Source organism: Prinia subflava, chromosome 10, assembly GCF_021018805.1.
Source record: "Prinia subflava isolate CZ2003 ecotype Zambia chromosome 10, Cam_Psub_1.2, whole genome shotgun sequence".
Taxonomy (NCBI): Eukaryota; Metazoa; Chordata; class Aves; order Passeriformes; family Cisticolidae; genus Prinia; species Prinia subflava.
This window is the reverse complement of record NC_086256.1, coordinates 2,626,790-2,643,965: the sequence shown is the minus strand read 5'-3', so window position 1 is coordinate 2,643,965 and position 17,176 is coordinate 2,626,790. Positions and strand designations below refer to the sequence as shown.

The following is a 17,176-nucleotide window of genomic DNA, read 5'->3' as shown; positions in this document are numbered from 1 at the left end:
AACGTTATCTTATCTCAGATCTCTTCTTGATTTTCTTTGGTTGGTAACCTATTACAAACACAACAATATTTTCTTGAACTTGGCAGATTTGGGGTTTAATGTCTCACTGCCCAAAGCAAACACAACCTCCACTGCATTCCAGTTGGGCTTTATCACTATCAAAATTAAATCATTCCAGAGCAGACCCTAAAATACTGCCATCCTGTACAACCTGACTTTTAAACAGCTTTTTAAAACTAAGTGCTATTTTCTGAGATTCACAACTCTTAACTTAAATGAACTCATTACTGGTTAATGTCCCTTTGAACGAAGGAGCTTTCTTGTTAAATGACATTTGTGCCAGCATGAGGAGAATGATCTTGTGGCTGTCGTACAGGATTCATAAAGCCAAGTGCCAGGTCCTGCCCTTGGGTCACAACATCCCGTGGAACTCTCCAGGCGTGGGTCAGAGTGGCTGGAAAGCTGGAAAAGGACTTGAGGATGCTGGTCAGCAGCAGCTGAACATGAGTCCAAGTGTGCCCAGGTGGCCAAGGAGGCCAAAGGCACCTGGTCTGGATCAGCTCTGGTGTGGCCACAGGACCAGGGCTGTGACTCCTCCCCTGTGCTGGGCACTGGTGAGGCCACACCTTGAATCCAGTAAAAAAACACTGAAGTGCTGGAGAGCGTCCAGGGCAAGGAATGGATCTGGGGATGGGTCTGGAAAACCAGGAGCAGCTGAGGGAGTTGAGGAGGGCTCAGCCTGGAGAAAAGAAGGGGGCAGCCAGAGGGTAGTAGGGCTCTGCTCCCAGGGAACGGGGCCAGGGCAAGAGGAAATGGCCTCAGGTCACACCAGGTTTAGGTTGGACATTAGGTTTAGGTTGGAAAAATTTCTTCACAGAAGTAGTGGTCAAACACTGGAGCAGGGGCAGTGGTGGAGTCTCCATCCCTGGAGGGATTTAGAAGCCCTGTGGATGTGGCACTTGGGGACATGGGTTAGTGGTGGCCTTGGCAGTGCTGGGGTAGGGATTGTATTCAGTGATCTTAAAGGTCTTTTCCAACTTAAACATTTCCATGATCCTGCAGTCAGATTGGCTTTCTCTCCCTTTCTCTATGCCTTGACTGAGCACCTTCTGGGCGAGTTTCAGCTTTCTATTCACTCCTTTCCCCATCCATAAAAAAGGGTGGACTCTATCATTCAATTTGCTTAAATTTGGAGTTTCCTCTCAGTTACTCAGCTGCAGAATGCACTGCAGTAGGAATTGTTCTGCTGCACCACGTTCCTCCTGTTAATCCTCTTGCTGCAGCTGGAGAAACAGGACAACTCTTCACGTCAAACACATGTACCTGTCACCTTGGTCTGTAAAAGCGAGACCTAGTGGTACATTAGGTCATCACTCACCCAAATCATCTTTACCAACCCTTTTAATCCAGAACAATGATAAATTACAAGCTCCTGCTCTTAATAGAAATTATTTCAGGAAAGTATATTTAAAAATAACATTTCCCTACTGCAGGCAACTTTAAAACACACAACATCCCCAAAACTGTTTGTTTGTCTTGTCTTTCATACAATTTCTTGCCATTTTGGCTAAATATCAAAGCTGTCTGTGTGAGCAAATGTTCTTTCTCTGCCAGCTCCTGTTTTGCTTGTTCCTGAAGTGAAGCATCATAGCAAATTTGTGGCATCACATTCATTTCCTTGGCTGTGGGCTATGATGTTGCAGACAATCCTCAGTGAATTCCAGTGGCAGAAAGAGCAGGCTGGGCAGGAAGCTCTTTCTATTCATGCCCAACGGGACAGCTATCAGCTGGTGTGAACCAGTGTAGGTCTGTGCAATTCCCAGGGAGCAAAGCTGATAAAATCTGCAGAAGATCTGCCTAAGAGACCTGGCTGCTGTTCCTTCTTCCTTTCCATGCTTTGGCTTTTCCCAGACTGGAGTTTGAAGACCACAGCACAGGCTTATCTTATATTTATTCTATAATATAATGTGACCCAGCTTTATCCAGTGAGACAGTTTGCCTCGTCCTAATTCTGGGGCAAAGTCTGGGGATCAGACTTCCAGGAATCCCACCTCCATGTCAACCAAGGGTATTTTTCTGAAGACAGTAAGATGCAGCTGGAAGTTGATCATGGTCTAAGCAACACTCAGTACTTCTCCCTTTCCTGAAACAAATTTCCCCCTAACAGGGGAATGTGTATTCCATGTCAGCTTAATATTCCAAGCCAAAATGGCCCCTTACAATCCACAAACATTTTACAGTGAAGAGGGAACAGCACCTTGAGACAGTCCAGTGTAAATCCTCTGCATAGCTGTTGTTTTGGTGCTCTTCCCCCCTTGGCTTCAGCAATGCAGTTATATGACCTGAAGGAAATACCAAGCTGACATCCGAGTATTTTCAGAAAACAAGTTAAACATGGTTTGGAGCGGAAGGAAGGTGTACATAGCAACTCACCCAGCCAGCTTCGAGGGGACTTCTGTGCATATTACACACTTCTCAAATGCTTACGAATTTGTTGTTTGAACAGAGAAGCCATTTAAGTCAGCATTCTGCTGGTTCCCCTTTGATTTTCTACCAAATATCACAGCAAAAGTATCTGCCAGCGGGGAACTGCAAACAAGATCTTGAGTTCCTTCCCTTCTGGGTGGAACTTACCTGCTCCAAGGGATTTAATGGCCTCTCCACTCAGTCTGCTTCCTTAAAAGTAGACCAGGAGAACCAAACAACAGATGTTTGATTTTTGAGCTCTAAGTTAATTTTCCCCACTGCAGAAGGAATTCTTAGTCTTGCACAACATTAGTTCATTAGTTAGTTAAAAAAAAAAAAAACCTCCACAAAGAACAGCACAGAAGAATCTTAATGTAAGGCACTAGAAACAGGGAAATGCCCTTTGCAAATGTGTGGTTTCTTTGAATTATTAACCAAATTAACATGGTAAAAAGGTGAGGAGAACATCTCACCAGATCTACTCAGTTAATTTCTTGCTTGATTTGCAGGCAGGAGTAACATCCAGCTTACCTGTTCATAATATTCAAACTGCACCACAATATGCAAAACCATCTTAGGAAGATGAATTAGTGCACTTAAAAATTCCTTTAAGACTTTGTAAAGGAGAAGTGTTCTTTGCATGACTTTTGCAAGTGTTGGCTTCTTGGAGAGGAAAGTTCACCTCACCAGAAACAAGTGGGAAAAAAATCCTTCTTAGAATCCAGGAGTGCCTTATCTCCCCTCATATCAGTAGGAAATGAAGATGTGCAGTTCCTGGGGTGATTCCAGGGAATCTTGAGAAAGGGAAGTTTTCTGATGAAACTGTAGGAACTAAGAAGCATCACGAGACGTTTGTGAGGCTTGAAGGATGTGGCTGTGCGTGCTCCTGGACTTGGGAACTTGTCACTCAAGCTTTGTGGCATGCAGAACATCCACATGGGTCCAAGTGCAGATTGGGCATGGGGTGAGAAATCCCTCCAGAGCTTTAAATGCAGGAAGTCTCTGAGCTGAAAATAATCAGAGGTGGGAAAGAATGGGAGAAAGTAAATATGTGACCTGTTTTGGTTGTATCTGTTAATGGCTTCTAAGAGAGGTGACAATGGCCAAGGTGACCATTGGTCTGATTTGGCACAGTCTTAAACCAAAGGCTCCTCCAGTGTAGTCCCTCTTCACCAAAAATTTGCCTTCAGAAAGGTAAAAGAGTTTCCTCCACACACCTTTTCAGTGTCTTCTCCGACTCTTGCCTTACTTTTCTGTAACACTGGGGCCTCAACATTATATTTAGCCTGACTGGAATTTGGCAAGTAACTTTCCTTTTACTATTTTTTTTTTGTCTCCTCATTGAATAGTTAGGTTGTCTGGGGATTTTATTCAGCAGAATGCATTCCCATAAATACATTCAAAATAGATAGGAGCCCTCTTTGTATTAAGGCATCTATTTATGTTATTTGAATTTAGATCTAAACATGCAAAAAACTGAGGAAGAGAGAAGATTGCTTGAGGGTTTTCAAATGAGAGGAAGACTAAAAATGTATTGAAAGCTTTTGGATGTGGAAATACGTGGCATTGTGGACAGTTGCAGTGGAGAATATAATGCAACAATAAAATCATTAAAGTACTTCAAGTTTGGAAGTAATCTGGGTTCTTGGCTTGCATTGCATTTAATAGCTTTACATTTATGGGAGCCACTCCAGTTTTTAAAGGCAGCTTCAGACTGATTGCACTTACCACCCCAGTGAAACTGCAACCCATTAATTTTTTACCGAAAGGATCTTCCTAGTTTGTCAAACACATCAAGTGAACATTTTAGAGAGTGCAGACCACAGCAGTATGAAAACCAAAACTTTATATCCAGAGAGAATGCTGTGTTAGTATGAAATAAAGGGCCTGATTCTGTTAATGAGAACTTAAGTAATTTCACTGCTCTACAAAACTCTGTTAAAAATAGAGTGAAAAGTCAGGACCTGCAGAAATCTCCTGTGCCAGCCCATCATGGAAAGGCCTGCAGTGGTTCTCCTCCAGGCTGGAGAGCTGCACACCCTCCCCTGAGCCCACGTTGTGGCCGTCCCCTGTCCCAGCAGCCCAGTCCCCTACGTGTCGATAAGCCCAGACCACTAAGCCCAAACCTTTCCAGTGTCTCAAACCAAACTCTCGCTCTCTAAAACGTTCGCACATTTCTATGTCAAACATCTGCTTAGGTGGCTCTGAGACGGTGTGTTTTGGTGTTGTTCGTGTGCAATCTAGTGCCGCTTCCTCAACGCATGTGTCCCTTCCCTTCACAGCCTACTCGACACCCAGCACCTCCCCCGCAAACCGATTCGTCAGTGTTGGACCACGGGATCCAAGCTTTGTAAATATCCCTCAACAGACTCAGGTGGGCCGCTTTCGACTTCTCTGTTTGCCTGCAGCCTCTTCTCCTCCTCCTCCAGTGTCCTCTAACGTGTCCCCGCGGAGCAGCTGCACTGCCGCTGTCACTTCACCCACATGGTCTCAGTAACTACAGTGAAATGTCACTTGCAGTTTTTGTTTGTCTGTTGTGGTTGTTTTTATTTTCTTTTTTTTAATTTATTTTTTTATTTTGTTTTTCTGAGCTTGTGTGGTAATAACGCTGCTTTCGTAACTGGAAGGGCCTCTCTTTGCTTTCTAAGGTGTTGGCTCCCACCTCGCAGTTGTTTGCTCTAGGGATGGGGTTTCAAAGGCTTTGGCTCCAACCTGCTCCCCAGGCACTGCATTTATTTGTGTTCAGATTAGGTGTAGGGAGAAATCCAACCCTGCGAGGGTGGGGATGCCCTGAGGCTGCCCAGAGAAGCTGTGGCTGCCCCATCCCAAGGCCAGGTTTGGCAAGGCTTGGGGCAACTTGGGATTAGTGGAAGGTGTCCCATGAAACAAGGTGATCTTTAAGGCCCGTCCCAACCCACAAAGCAAAAGGAGCTCAGAGAGACCCATCAGGTAACAGTGCCCTGCAGTTCCCCAGCCAGGAGACTGCTCCAGTGACTTCCATATTAAAAAAAACCCTCAAATTCCTGGTTGGCCATTTGCATGGTGGGCTTTGAGTGAGCAGGAGATTTTTGTAATTGTGAGCACATCTGTTTTCCTTACACACAGGGAAAAAAGTCCAGTTGAGGAAGGTCTATAAAGCTGGGTTAGCTGAATTCATGGTCCTGCTATGGTCAAATCAGAAGCTCAAGTAAACATTTGTGTTTCTTTAGGAGAAGGACGAGATTTAAATGTGCTTTTTCCAAGCTGTATCAAATTCCCAGGGTCGATTAAGAAAATAGTTGTTGGCAGTTTTGTTAGCAGCTAATTTGAGCCAGATGTTGAAAAAATTAAATCTGGGCTTAATATCACATTATCATGGGGGGGAAGGTATAAAAAAGTGAGCAGAGTTAGTGCTTTTGGACAACTGTAGTTTATAGGTTGAAGTGATTGCTTGACTACGTTGCAATTCTTTTAAAGGTCAACTACACAAAATATTTGTGATTTTGTTTTGCGCTGGTTGCAGTGACTAAAAAGCAATAATTCAAATAACTGGCAAACTGGGCATTACTACCCTTGGCTGTTCTAAGTTCTTTCAAATGGTTTATAGGCTTCTGAATAATTAGTGTGCAGATTAATGGCTGTCACATGCCACAGTAGGTGCATGAAGACAGACTCCTCGTTGTGATGGCTTCAGCACCTCCACTGTCAGTGAAACACAGGTCACTCACTCCCAAAGATTTTCAGTTTACAGGGCTGCAAGCAGCTGCCTGTGAGCACAACGTGGTTTTTTTGCTGCCTGCTCTTTGTGTACAATTTGTTAGGGGCTTTAGTTTATAGCTCTGTGCACAGCACAGGTTAAACTATATCGAATCTCAAACCTTCTCTGCATTAAATAGGGTCACAGAAAGTACAGCAGCAATGCAGAGAGGGGTTTAACCCATCACATTCTGGGGGGGATTTTCATGCCTTAACAAAACTCAGCCTGCACCCCACTGTTCCAGCCTTGTGCTTTATTGGGTTCAGGGTGTGACATGTTTTCATGCACCTTCCCATTTAAATCATATTTCTCTGGTGGTTTTGGAAACAACTGGAATACACAGAAACATGCTGAAATCGGGGAACAGGAATGTTAAGGTGTACTGCTAAACTCCTTAAGCACTTGGTCTTTTCCTTCATAGCTCAGGAAACCTGAAACCCTTTGGAGAATGCTACTTACCTTTTCCAGAAGACTTGAAAAACTCCTAGTTGGTAAATTGATTATGTAGTAAGACACAACAGTATTAAGTCTCCAAAGATATTTAAAACTAACTTGCATCCTGCAGCCTAAGTTTCCCAGATAAGTTTGTTGACTGTAAACTTTTATCCTCCTTATTTATGACTTAAATCCTTTTAAAGTGCTCTAGCGTTACTTTAAGTGCTCCTCTGTAATGCAGTGTAGTGAATAACAATGCTGTACAGTGAAAAACAATACTCAAGCACAGCTTTCAATTAAAGTCTAACATGCTGCAGTGGGCAAGGAGACTGACTTCCAGTCTCTGACTCCAGCTGCATCTCCCTGCTTCTATACATCATTACACCACCACAACCCACTTGATACTAAATATATAATTTATCAGCAAACTCACTACTTATTCATGAAAGGACTCTGAAGTTGACTGTGCTTTGAGTCAGAGAAGTGAGGTAAAAGTGCTAACTGCAATGATTTGGGATTTACGTGGCATTCCCCTAAACAAAGACAGGCTTTTGTGCTTTTTTGCAGAGCACTAGTGTATAGAATGAGCACTTAGGATATTTTCAACATGAAAATGTAAGAATGCATAGGACTGTGTTATTAAAAGCAGCTGGGGTGGCTCCTTTCCATCAGAATCTTTGGGGTACATCCAAAGTCAGGCTAAGATACAGGTCCTGAGGATCAGTGACTGTCAGGGACACAGTTCCCTGAGACAAGAGGAAGCAGGGAATACTCCAAGCTTCTGGAAGTCTTAATATAAGGGTTATAAGCTTAATATAAGCTTAAATATAAGGGTTAATTCTTTACTGCTGGAACAATAAAATAAAAATGAAGGCTGCATCTGAACATCTGCTTTTTAAAAATTATGGTCCAACTACGACCCATATGAAAATATTTTGGTCAGATTTTTGGTGGCTCTGATGTTCTCTTGGTGGAACATTGAACTATGAGCACTATTTACACATCATCATCATTAGTCTTCAAGTGCTGCAGAAGTCAGTCTGTGTGCAGGGATGTGGCAGCTCCACGGAGCAGGAGTCACAGTTCCCATACACGGGCATTCCCAGAACACTGGAATAAAATCCCAGGAAAATGTACAACAGCATGGCTGGGCTGGAGCAAAGATCATTCTGTCCTGGGCTGTTTCTAAACCACCAAACCCAGTACATGCCTTTCTTAATCAGTGTTAGAAAAATTATCAGTAGATATTTTCCACTAGCACTATGTTCTGATTTATGTCATTTTGTGTCAAATATAACCCCATATAGGAATTTTTTTAGTGTTTGTATAATATTCATAAAAAAGTCATCTTCCTGTGACAGCAAAGGTTGTAACAGGACAACCCCTCCATCACTGCAGAGATGGGGAAATAAACTGTTTTAAGTCAGTAGTTCTGATTTGGTAACAAAAGCCCCAATGGGCTGTTGGCTTTGCCTGGTTTTAGCAGCTTCCAAACTTTTCACTTGGTATGGTTTTCCATCCACTGCTTACCCCATCCATCACTCTGCCACTCCACTCACTGCACAATTGTCCTGTCTCGGGGGTTATTTGAATCTAAATTTCTGTTTGAGCTATTAGAAGCAACACTTGACTTGGCATCCCCCGTATATGTTGACAAAAAGGCACAGGTGTTGTAACCTTTGCTTGATAAATCATTTACTTTTGCTACTTGACTCGCAAGCAATATGGGGGCATCAGCTTTTTAACTGCCTTTTCCATATGCAAATCAGAAATACAGGATGCCTGGGGTACAGGGGCTCTGGTTTCAAAAGCAAGTTGGTCTGGATGCCTCATGACTAAGTAATAGATACGTCTCTCATATTGCCAAGGACTTGTAATACGGAGAGTGGTGGAGGGATGGGAAAGTCCCATCGCATTAATTCGGGACGAGCCTCTCAGTAGCACCGAGGTGAATAAAGGGGTCTGAATTTTGAGGTGGTTTTTTCCTAAAATTAATCATGAAACACAGGCTGTGGGCTGGGAGTTCATGCAGCTGGGAATGCTAAACCAGCAGCCTGTGACCAGGGTTTGCCACTCACCACTCCAAATGCTGTTTGCTGCTCTCTAATGCCCTGGCTTTGCTCTAGGGTACAAAATTCCTTTGGGGATCAGCGTGCTCTGTACTCATCGTGCTGCAGCTCCACTTCACACTAAACATTGTTTACTATGCTGAGTCCTGTTTGCCACCTACTTAGCCTACATCTTCCTGGAAATTGTACTTGGGGTGCTAAAAACAGCTCCTGAGAAACACATGCCTGCTGCATCTAATCGCTCCTACCTGCCACTGGCCCATGTGCCCTGCACAGGGAGATTATGAGGATGCAGGGGACAGAAATTGCCTCCCGCTGCAGGCACCCAGGCAGAGAATCAACCACTTTACCCTGTGAGAAAGTGAATCCTGTAGCCCTGACCGGCTGTTTCAGGAAAAATCCCTCTCTAATTTAAACATGCTTATATCAGATCCATCCCAGGTAGTTTCTAAGAACTTAGTTAAGCACAAATCCAAATATTTATTCCCTTGGCTTTCTGTAGGAAAAGATAAAACTTATTTCTAGCAGGACAGAAGTAGAAGCTCTTCCTGGTTCTGCCCTTGCACAATCCTAAAGCACAGTCAGATCCTGGATAATAAGCAAAGGTCTTGTATTTTCACACTGTCCCTGGTGGGGCCCTAGAGCCACCCAGCTACAAGAGAGCTCTAGATAGAGCTCATCCTTTATACCACAAACAACTGAAACAAAAGGCCTAGAACACTGAAATAAAGTTTAAGAAAAACCCCCAAAGTCAAACAAGCTTATCTAGGTAGCAAAATAACAGGTATGAAAACCAGCAAGCTCAGCAGAACAGCCTTATAAAGACCAGGTACAAAAATGCACCCTGTGAAATACATCTTTAAAAGAGCAATAGTAACTTAGGGGGGAAATCACTGAAGTTTAGCAAAGTGTTTACAGTACAAGGAAATTGCTAACTCCTTTAGATCTGCTCCCGCTCCCTGCCTTTCCCAAATTAGACAGTGGTATCTTTGTAGCTTTCTCCTTTTGGGCTTTTATTTATCTCTAAAAAAACCACCGTACGCCTCAGGTGCATACACAAACCTAATTGTACAATTACTTTCTTTCCCAGAGACAAGGCAAAGCCTGTTCTGCTCCCCCACAAGCCTTTTTTAGAGAGCGAACTGCAACCTGCAATTTTTCACTGGCAGCACTTTAAAACAAAGGGCATGAGAAAGAAAAAAAAAAAAAAGAATGAGCTGGATGCTGTGTCCTGTAGGATAGCAGATGTGAGCTCTGTCAGACCCGGGGGGAGGCGAATTCCAGAGCAGGGGGTCCTTCTGTGAGAGCAGCCAGGCGCTGCTGCCCCGGCACTGGAATCTGAGGAGCGCGGTGCAGGTGATGCCCCTCTCCAGGAGGGAGGCAGGGAAGCAGCCCCGACAGTGGCAGGCCCCAAAAGTGTACAGGATCCATAGATCAAAGTCAGCACCTTGACTGGGAAGCTGATGCAGCTCCTGCAGCGCCTCGCTCCTGCAGCTGAAACCGCGGAGCTGCTCTGTGCCCAGGTTCCATTGCCACCCTATGGAAGAAAGAAACCAGTGCACACATTTTCCTTCTGCACAAATCCAGCGTGTGTGCCTGGCTTCGCGGGGATTTTCCATCCCTGCCGCTCGCTGCCACCGTGCCCTGCCCTTTGCCCCCTCCCAAGGGGACGCTGAGCCCCACGCAGCTCGTGGTGCTGTGCTTTATTAATGAGCACCACGGGCTGCCTCCGCACCCTGCTGCCTTCCTGCCGCTTCCCAGAGCCCAGGAATGGCCCTGGGCAGACAGGCAGGACCTGCTGGCCCCGGGGAGGCAGGGGTAGGGCAGGGTTTTGTGGCTGACAGCTGAGCCACCGCCTCGCTCCGCACGCGGGGCAGGGCAGGGACACCTCGAGGGGTGTGTGGGGGACACGGCAGAGAACATGAGAGGCTGCAGGAATGACACCAGGCCTTTTATTTTGGGGGTTCTGAGCAGAGCTGTTTATAAGCCAGGCCAGAGCTGTTTGTTGCTCAGAGGACTGTCCGTCCTCAGGGTCAGAATACTCGTCCTCAAGGCTGGACATACTTCTTGTGTCTGAGTGTGAATGGAGATAAAAAACATTAACTTGGAAGCATTTGTTAGAGTCAGGCCCCTAAGAATTCCATATTCCATACAGTAACCTCCCTAAGCCAGTACATGTGTCCAATTTCAGCTGCAAAGCACTTCCAAGCAGACTTGAATGTTCCTTTTCTCTCTCTTGGCCTGTCCAGCAAATGTAGTGGGAGGTTCAGAACACGATTTCCATGAAGGAATAACATCTCTAGTGTGTAAAGAAGAGAAATTTGCATAGATCAGATATAAAAACATAGTTTTGGGGATGTGGGACTGCTACTTTCTAGGCCTTCTGAACTCAGAGGGATCACTCTGCTCCCAGACTCTCCAGGGATCTGTGGATTTCCCCATATGGGCAAAGGGAAGTGGGGGCTGCTCTCCTCTAAAACCTGGAACCTCTGAGCCCCCTTATGATCACTCAAAGTTTTGATCTCTGTCCAAAAAGCTCTTTGCTGTTGCACCAATGGCATCAGGCTACTGACTCATGACCTGAATTTTGATGTTTTCCTCTTCCACCCAGGACATAGCAATACCATTCTGAATTTGAGGGTGGCCTGGAGATGGCTCTGAAAATGCAGTGTGAGCCTAGAGAGAGTAGGGATAGGAAATGCAGTGCCAGACTCATCAAGCAAAGGTCACAAAGGTGATCAGAAATTAGGGTAACTCCCCTTCCCTCCTGTTCAACTCGGGGCCCAGAGGCCATTTAACTTGCACAGAGCAGGACTATGGAATTCCACTCTCAGGTCAGTTCCTAAAAAGGGCTGAGAACAGCACACCTCAAAAAGAAAGCATGTATTTCTCCATAAAAATAAAGATTCACAGAAAACTTCCCAATGCCATCATGTGGCTGCATCTTCAAAGTGGGCTGGAGCCAAATCAGTCTCCAAATGCCTGGGTTAGACCTGGTTAGTCCTCAGCAGGGGAGATCCTTGTTCCCGGGCTTTTTCTTCCTCCTCCTCCTCCTCCTCGTAGGCTCTGGTGAACAGTTCAGACTCTTTTTTGGAAACCAGCACTCAGCATCCTATTTCCAGTAGATTTAGCATAGAATTATTTACAATGGACATAGAAGAATTTCCCAAACTAAGCAATTAAACTTATTGAGTTTTCCCCCTCCTCACAATAACCAGGAAGCCTGTGCGTAAGGCTGCCTTTCTGTGGGTTTTATGGCCATTACTTACTCCACAGTGGGGGAGAAGAAAGGGAAGAAGTAAGTGTGGGCCTGGTGGGAAGAGTTGGCAAATGCAGAAATATGATGAATGAGCTGGAGAGATTTAATTTCTTACTAAATTCTCTACAAGCTGTGTAACCTTTCTTTAGCTAAACAATTACTCTAAAAGGCAATGATTTTCTGTGTTTTCATTGAAAAGTCTTCATAATAACAATGGCCTATGTTCTCCTTCTTGAAGAACTTCTGCCAAAAAACAGTTTTCTTTTTTCCATTCAGCAGGAAACTTTCTTTTATTTTTATTTTTTCAATCTCATATTCCCCGCTAACACAGATTTACAAGGCCTACCACTTACTGCATGGGGCTGGGAAGAAGCTTTCCCTCAGGCCAAATCATTTTGGTCCATCTCCTTTGTAGGGATTCTTGCAGCTTCCTCCCAAGAGGACTGCAACCACTGTCAGAGACATAATACCAGACCCAAGTGGCCATTTAAGCTGACAAAATGTGACATTCCCTGTGTTCACAGGTCAGGGGACGTGGGAGGGGACTCCCAGATTTGTTTTTCAGGCAGCAGTTCTTGCTGTGTTGTGGTGGGTGCAGTTGTGGGGAGCATCAGCACTTCTTTGGTGTAGCAGGGAAAAAGTCATCAAGTGTTAAAATTAATGACTGCCAACGTGAGGAAATGAGATGAGCTGATTCTCCCTGAGCCACAGGGTCCAGTTTAGGGGCTGATCCCTGCTGAACCACAGGGCCAGCTGGAGTCTTGGAAGGGCTTTGAGGGTGCAGCGTAGGCACAGCGCTGCTCACATCCCTACATTCACACACACAAATCAAGCCAGGCCAGGGCAGGGTTATGGTTCTGTGCCTCTCGCTGCTGTTGGCTGGCTTGGCCGATTTCCTGGCCACCACTGCCCACCCCAGCCTCCACGGCAGATAATGCTGTATTGGATTAGTCTGCTCACTGCTGCATCAGGCCCACGATCAATTTATTGACTCTGTCAGAGTGGCTAGTACAGTAATTGTTACAAGAGCAGAATAGAAAGCAAGAATGTGTCCACATAAAATATAAAAATGACGTTTTGTTCGTTCTCTCCTCTTTGGCCCTATAGATCTTGATGTGTTTACACAGTGGAGAGCACTTTACTTAAGTTAATCAGCTCCTTCTACATTATTAATTGCGACAGTTAGGGCGCTACGTGGCGGCAAACGTATTATTGAGAGCATTGATCTCACGCTGACGGTGTGGACCTGGGTAGGTTTTGTATTCCTTCCCTTCTTTTGCAACTGCTCGAGGGCACTATCAAATCCCATTTCTCTGACTGACAATACACCATCAATAGCATCGATCCCAGAGAGGGGCAGGAGGCTGCAGACCAGGAAGAAAGGAATCACAGAGAGCCAGGCTTGGGAAAGGGCTGTTGGAAGTTGGTGAGCACAATAATTACATGCCTGGCCTGATTTCTCTGTTTTGTAAAGAGTAATAATTTAAGAGCTGAAGTTTCTCAAGTGCTGAAGATTTGCAGAGATGGCACGATGAGACCTTTTAAAATGTGTGCAGAATGTATACCCTTAAAAAAAAAAAGCCATACTGACTTTTTACAAGGGTTTTGGAAGTGCCTTTGAAAGACATTTCATGAAAGTTCAGCCCTCGCAGCTGATACCTATATGAGCTCCATAAATTCCACCCAGCCTGACAAACTCCAGTAGATGTCACATGTGACCTGGATGGAAAAGGTCAGCAGCTGAATTTATGGCTTTTGCATTTACTGGAACATTAAGATTTTTTGCCAACTGCCATATATACTTTTTAAAAATTCCGCAATCAAAGGATTAGGACCACAATCTACAGTGAAGGTCAAAAATTAAAGGCCACAATCCCTACATCCTTCCCAATGGATAGGCATTAAGCTACCTCTGTTCTAGGAATCACCTTCCCTTAATGGCTTTAACACAGAGGTCAAGGAACGAATGAGCTCCAGAGGTGAACACTTTGCAAAATAGACTGTCCTGCTCTGAAATTAGCACTGAATTCTGTAAGAAGGAACCAAAAGAAGCCTTTTCTTAACAGAGGAGTCCTCAGTTTGCAGCAGATTCCATATTCCTAAGACACTGAGCATTACCTGCCTAGTGCTGGACTGTCCTAGAGAAATATAAATAACACAGAGGAGAAAGACTGGGGTTTCAAAAGCAATACAGCAAAATTGCCTCAATTTTGGTAAAACTTGTTTATATTCTAACTTTGACAAAGGTGTCTGTTCTTAGTAAAGATTGCTAACAGCATGGGAAGTTGCAGCTTTCAAATTTTACCTGGTTTTAGTGTAGACAGCAAAACACAATCTCGTTTTAGGCTTTTGCTTTGATAGCATTTTCTGCTTGAACAGAGGTAGAACTGGAAAAGTTTAATTTAAAACCAGGATTTAAAAAAAAACTCATAAAAACCAAGAGGCTAAACTTAAAAATATCTTCTAGGTTTTCCGTTAGTTGCTTTAGTTATTAATATTCAACTTTGAAAACAGTACTGACACTTTAATCATAATATTCTCAGGCATATCCACTTGTGTGACCCAACTGTTACATCATCTATACAAACACTGGTTATTACACATGAAGAGATGCAGCTGAATGCACTGCAGAAGGCACTGAAATGTAATTTTAATTATGAGCTAGGAGTTACCAAAGTCACAACCAACACCATGCAGCCACCTCTGAGGCTGAACACAATAATTTAGGAAGAAATTGTTCCCTGTGAAGGTGGGGAGGCCCTGGCACAGGTTTTCCAGAGAAGCCCCTTCCCTGGAAGTGTCCAGGACCAGGTTGGATGGGGCTTGGAGCAACCTGGGATCGTGGAAGGTGTCTCTGCCTTGCAGGACATGAAAAAAGATAAGCTTTAAGGTTTCTTCCACCCAAAACCATTCAAGGATTCTATGAATTTCTGCATTGCTTAGAGAAGCTTTATACAACTTTAGGTATCCTTTTCTACTTTTGCTATGATTACATTTTTTAAATATGACAACCAAAAAAAGTACCTATTTTTAAAGAAAAAAAAGGGGCATAAACTGAGATATGACATTTGCATGTGGGATTGGGGTTTTTTGTCTTTCATGTGCTAAACAATGAGATTTGAGATTTTGGAAGAACACTTTGACACATTATATTCCTTGTTTGGCTATTACTTGGTTTGTTGGGGTTTTTTTAAGGACTTTCTTGCAGTCCTTTAGGTTAAAGATCATGTCTGAGAATCTGTGGTATGGTACCCAGCTGTACATTCATTGAGGCTGATGAGAGGAGGAGATGGAAGCTTTGTTATTGGCAGGAGTTTGTTTTAGAAATACAATAACATTTTTGTTTAATTATGCTTGTCTTTTGCTTATAACTATGCACAGTAGAGTAAATCTAGCCTTTTTCAGATGAGATAAAGGTTAAAACTCACATTTTCTTTACGGGAAGGGTTTGCAGAGCAGTCTTCATGTATCTGTGGAGTTTTTATTTTGTGGTTACAGGTATTAATTCTCAGTGACTCTAAAGCCATCTTCCTAGATGTAGAGATGGGTTTGGGTTTGGGGTTTTCCCAAATTACTGGTCTTTTAGGTTAAATCTGAAAGTTTAGACCAGGTTGGACGGGGCTTGGAGCAACTTGGTCTATCTGATTTTTAAGGTCCTTTCCAACCCAAACCATTCCGTGATTCCATGATTTCCCAGCAGGGAAGCTTCACAGGCTCTTTAGAGACTCTCTTCCTACAAACACCCAGTGCAGAATTTGTCCCAGTAGTGGAAACTGCTTTATCACTGCTGTTGATGTTGAGTGAATGTGAACAGAGCTCAGATTCTTCTCTTGGAATCTCTTAGGGAAAACAAGAAGTAGTAACATTTAGGAAAAAAAAAGGGGGAGGAAAGAAAGCCGGAGGAGAACTGTAGTTAACCATACAATAAAGCAGCTTGCTTAGGGCGTACAAAGAGCCACTTCTACCAGGCTATTTTCAGGGAAAAGCCTCACATTCAGTGACTTACAAAAGCTAAGAGGCACCTTTTGATTTTAAGTTCAAGGTTTACATTAGTAATTTTGTCTGTTTTCTCTGTTAGTATTAATTAAATTGAGATAGTTTAATTAGTATTACTAAATTTGATCATTAGTAGTAATTCATTCTGCCTGCCATACTGCACAAATATGATGAAGCAGAAATAACTAAATTGTTTAATTTCATCTCATTTAATGACTTTACACTCCACCAGGACTTTCATTGGCATCTCACAGTATGTGTGAAAATTGCTCCAAGCTAGGCCAAGACCCAACTCCCTTTAGCCAACCATGTCTAATACATCCCTCCTCATCCAAAGGTGGATCATGTGCTGCGAAGTCTTTTCCCATTTCTCCAGTGGAGAGCTGGCAACCTCTGGAGCCTGGGGTGGTCTTTCCCTGCCCCACTCACCCAGCTCCTGTAGCATCCTTACCCCAATGGATCTTCACAGGACTCATCCCTGGATGGGATTCCCTACAGTGTGGTGGAAATCCCTCCATGGATCCCCACAGCTTGGTCCCTGAGCACAAGTGTGATGCACGACCTTCTATCTTCTTAGAGCAGTTTAGCAAGGTACAAAGTATCAGGAAAAATGCAGATGTCAAAAGTTCCCACGGTCAGGAGAGGTTTTGTTGTTCAGCTCAATGCCCTCTTGGCTTTCTTTTTTTACGAGAAGTTTTGGGAAGGGGGAGTTTCCTGATTAATCGAGCCATTATTCCTCTGGCTCACCGTCTTCTGTAATTTTAAGGTCAAAAGTGCCAGAGTTGCCTCTGTGCTCCTATTTCTGTCCGTGTTAATTTGGAGACTGGTTTTGATCTCCTTGCCCAGTAACACCTAGGACTTGCCAAAACCCGAATTCCTCTTCCTTTTTTGCGGTCTCCAAGCCCAGCCTTGCTCTACCCACCTCTCAAAACACGCGGTTGTCTTGGCCCCCTCATCCTGGGGTCCCCAGCTGTCCCTTTGCCTGGGGTGTGCCCTGCCAGCCCCGCTGTTCCTGCTGCCCACGTTCCAATTCCTCCCCAGTCCCCACTGACCCATCCCTCCTGGGTTTTGCCCTGTTTTGATCAGGCTGCGCATTCTTTGCTCTCCCCACAGGGCTGTTCATTTGTTCACTTCACCCAGACAGAGAGCAGGACCTGATTTTTGGGGGGCATTTTGGAGAGAGTGCTCACTCTTCTGTCCAGCCCAAGTTATTCT

General features: G+C 44.2%; 1 protein-coding gene across 14 annotated transcripts in view; it reads left to right on the top strand.

The window, feature by feature from the left end:
• NFIA (nuclear factor I A) overlaps positions 1-17,176 on the top strand; it is a 248,922-nt gene that overhangs the window by 214,306 nt on the left and 17,440 nt on the right. For 10 of the 14 annotated variants that reach the window (XM_063406952.1, XM_063406955.1, XM_063406959.1 and 7 more), the window contains one exon: positions 4,749-4,840. The exons of 3 other annotated variants lie outside the window; for them this stretch is intronic. In XM_063406952.1, the coding sequence (XP_063263022.1) occupies positions 4,749-4,840 (92 nt within the window). Of the gene's footprint in view, positions 1-4,748; positions 5,442-17,176 lie in introns of those variants that run through there. One more of the 14 variants, XM_063406950.1, reaches the window with a different exon arrangement.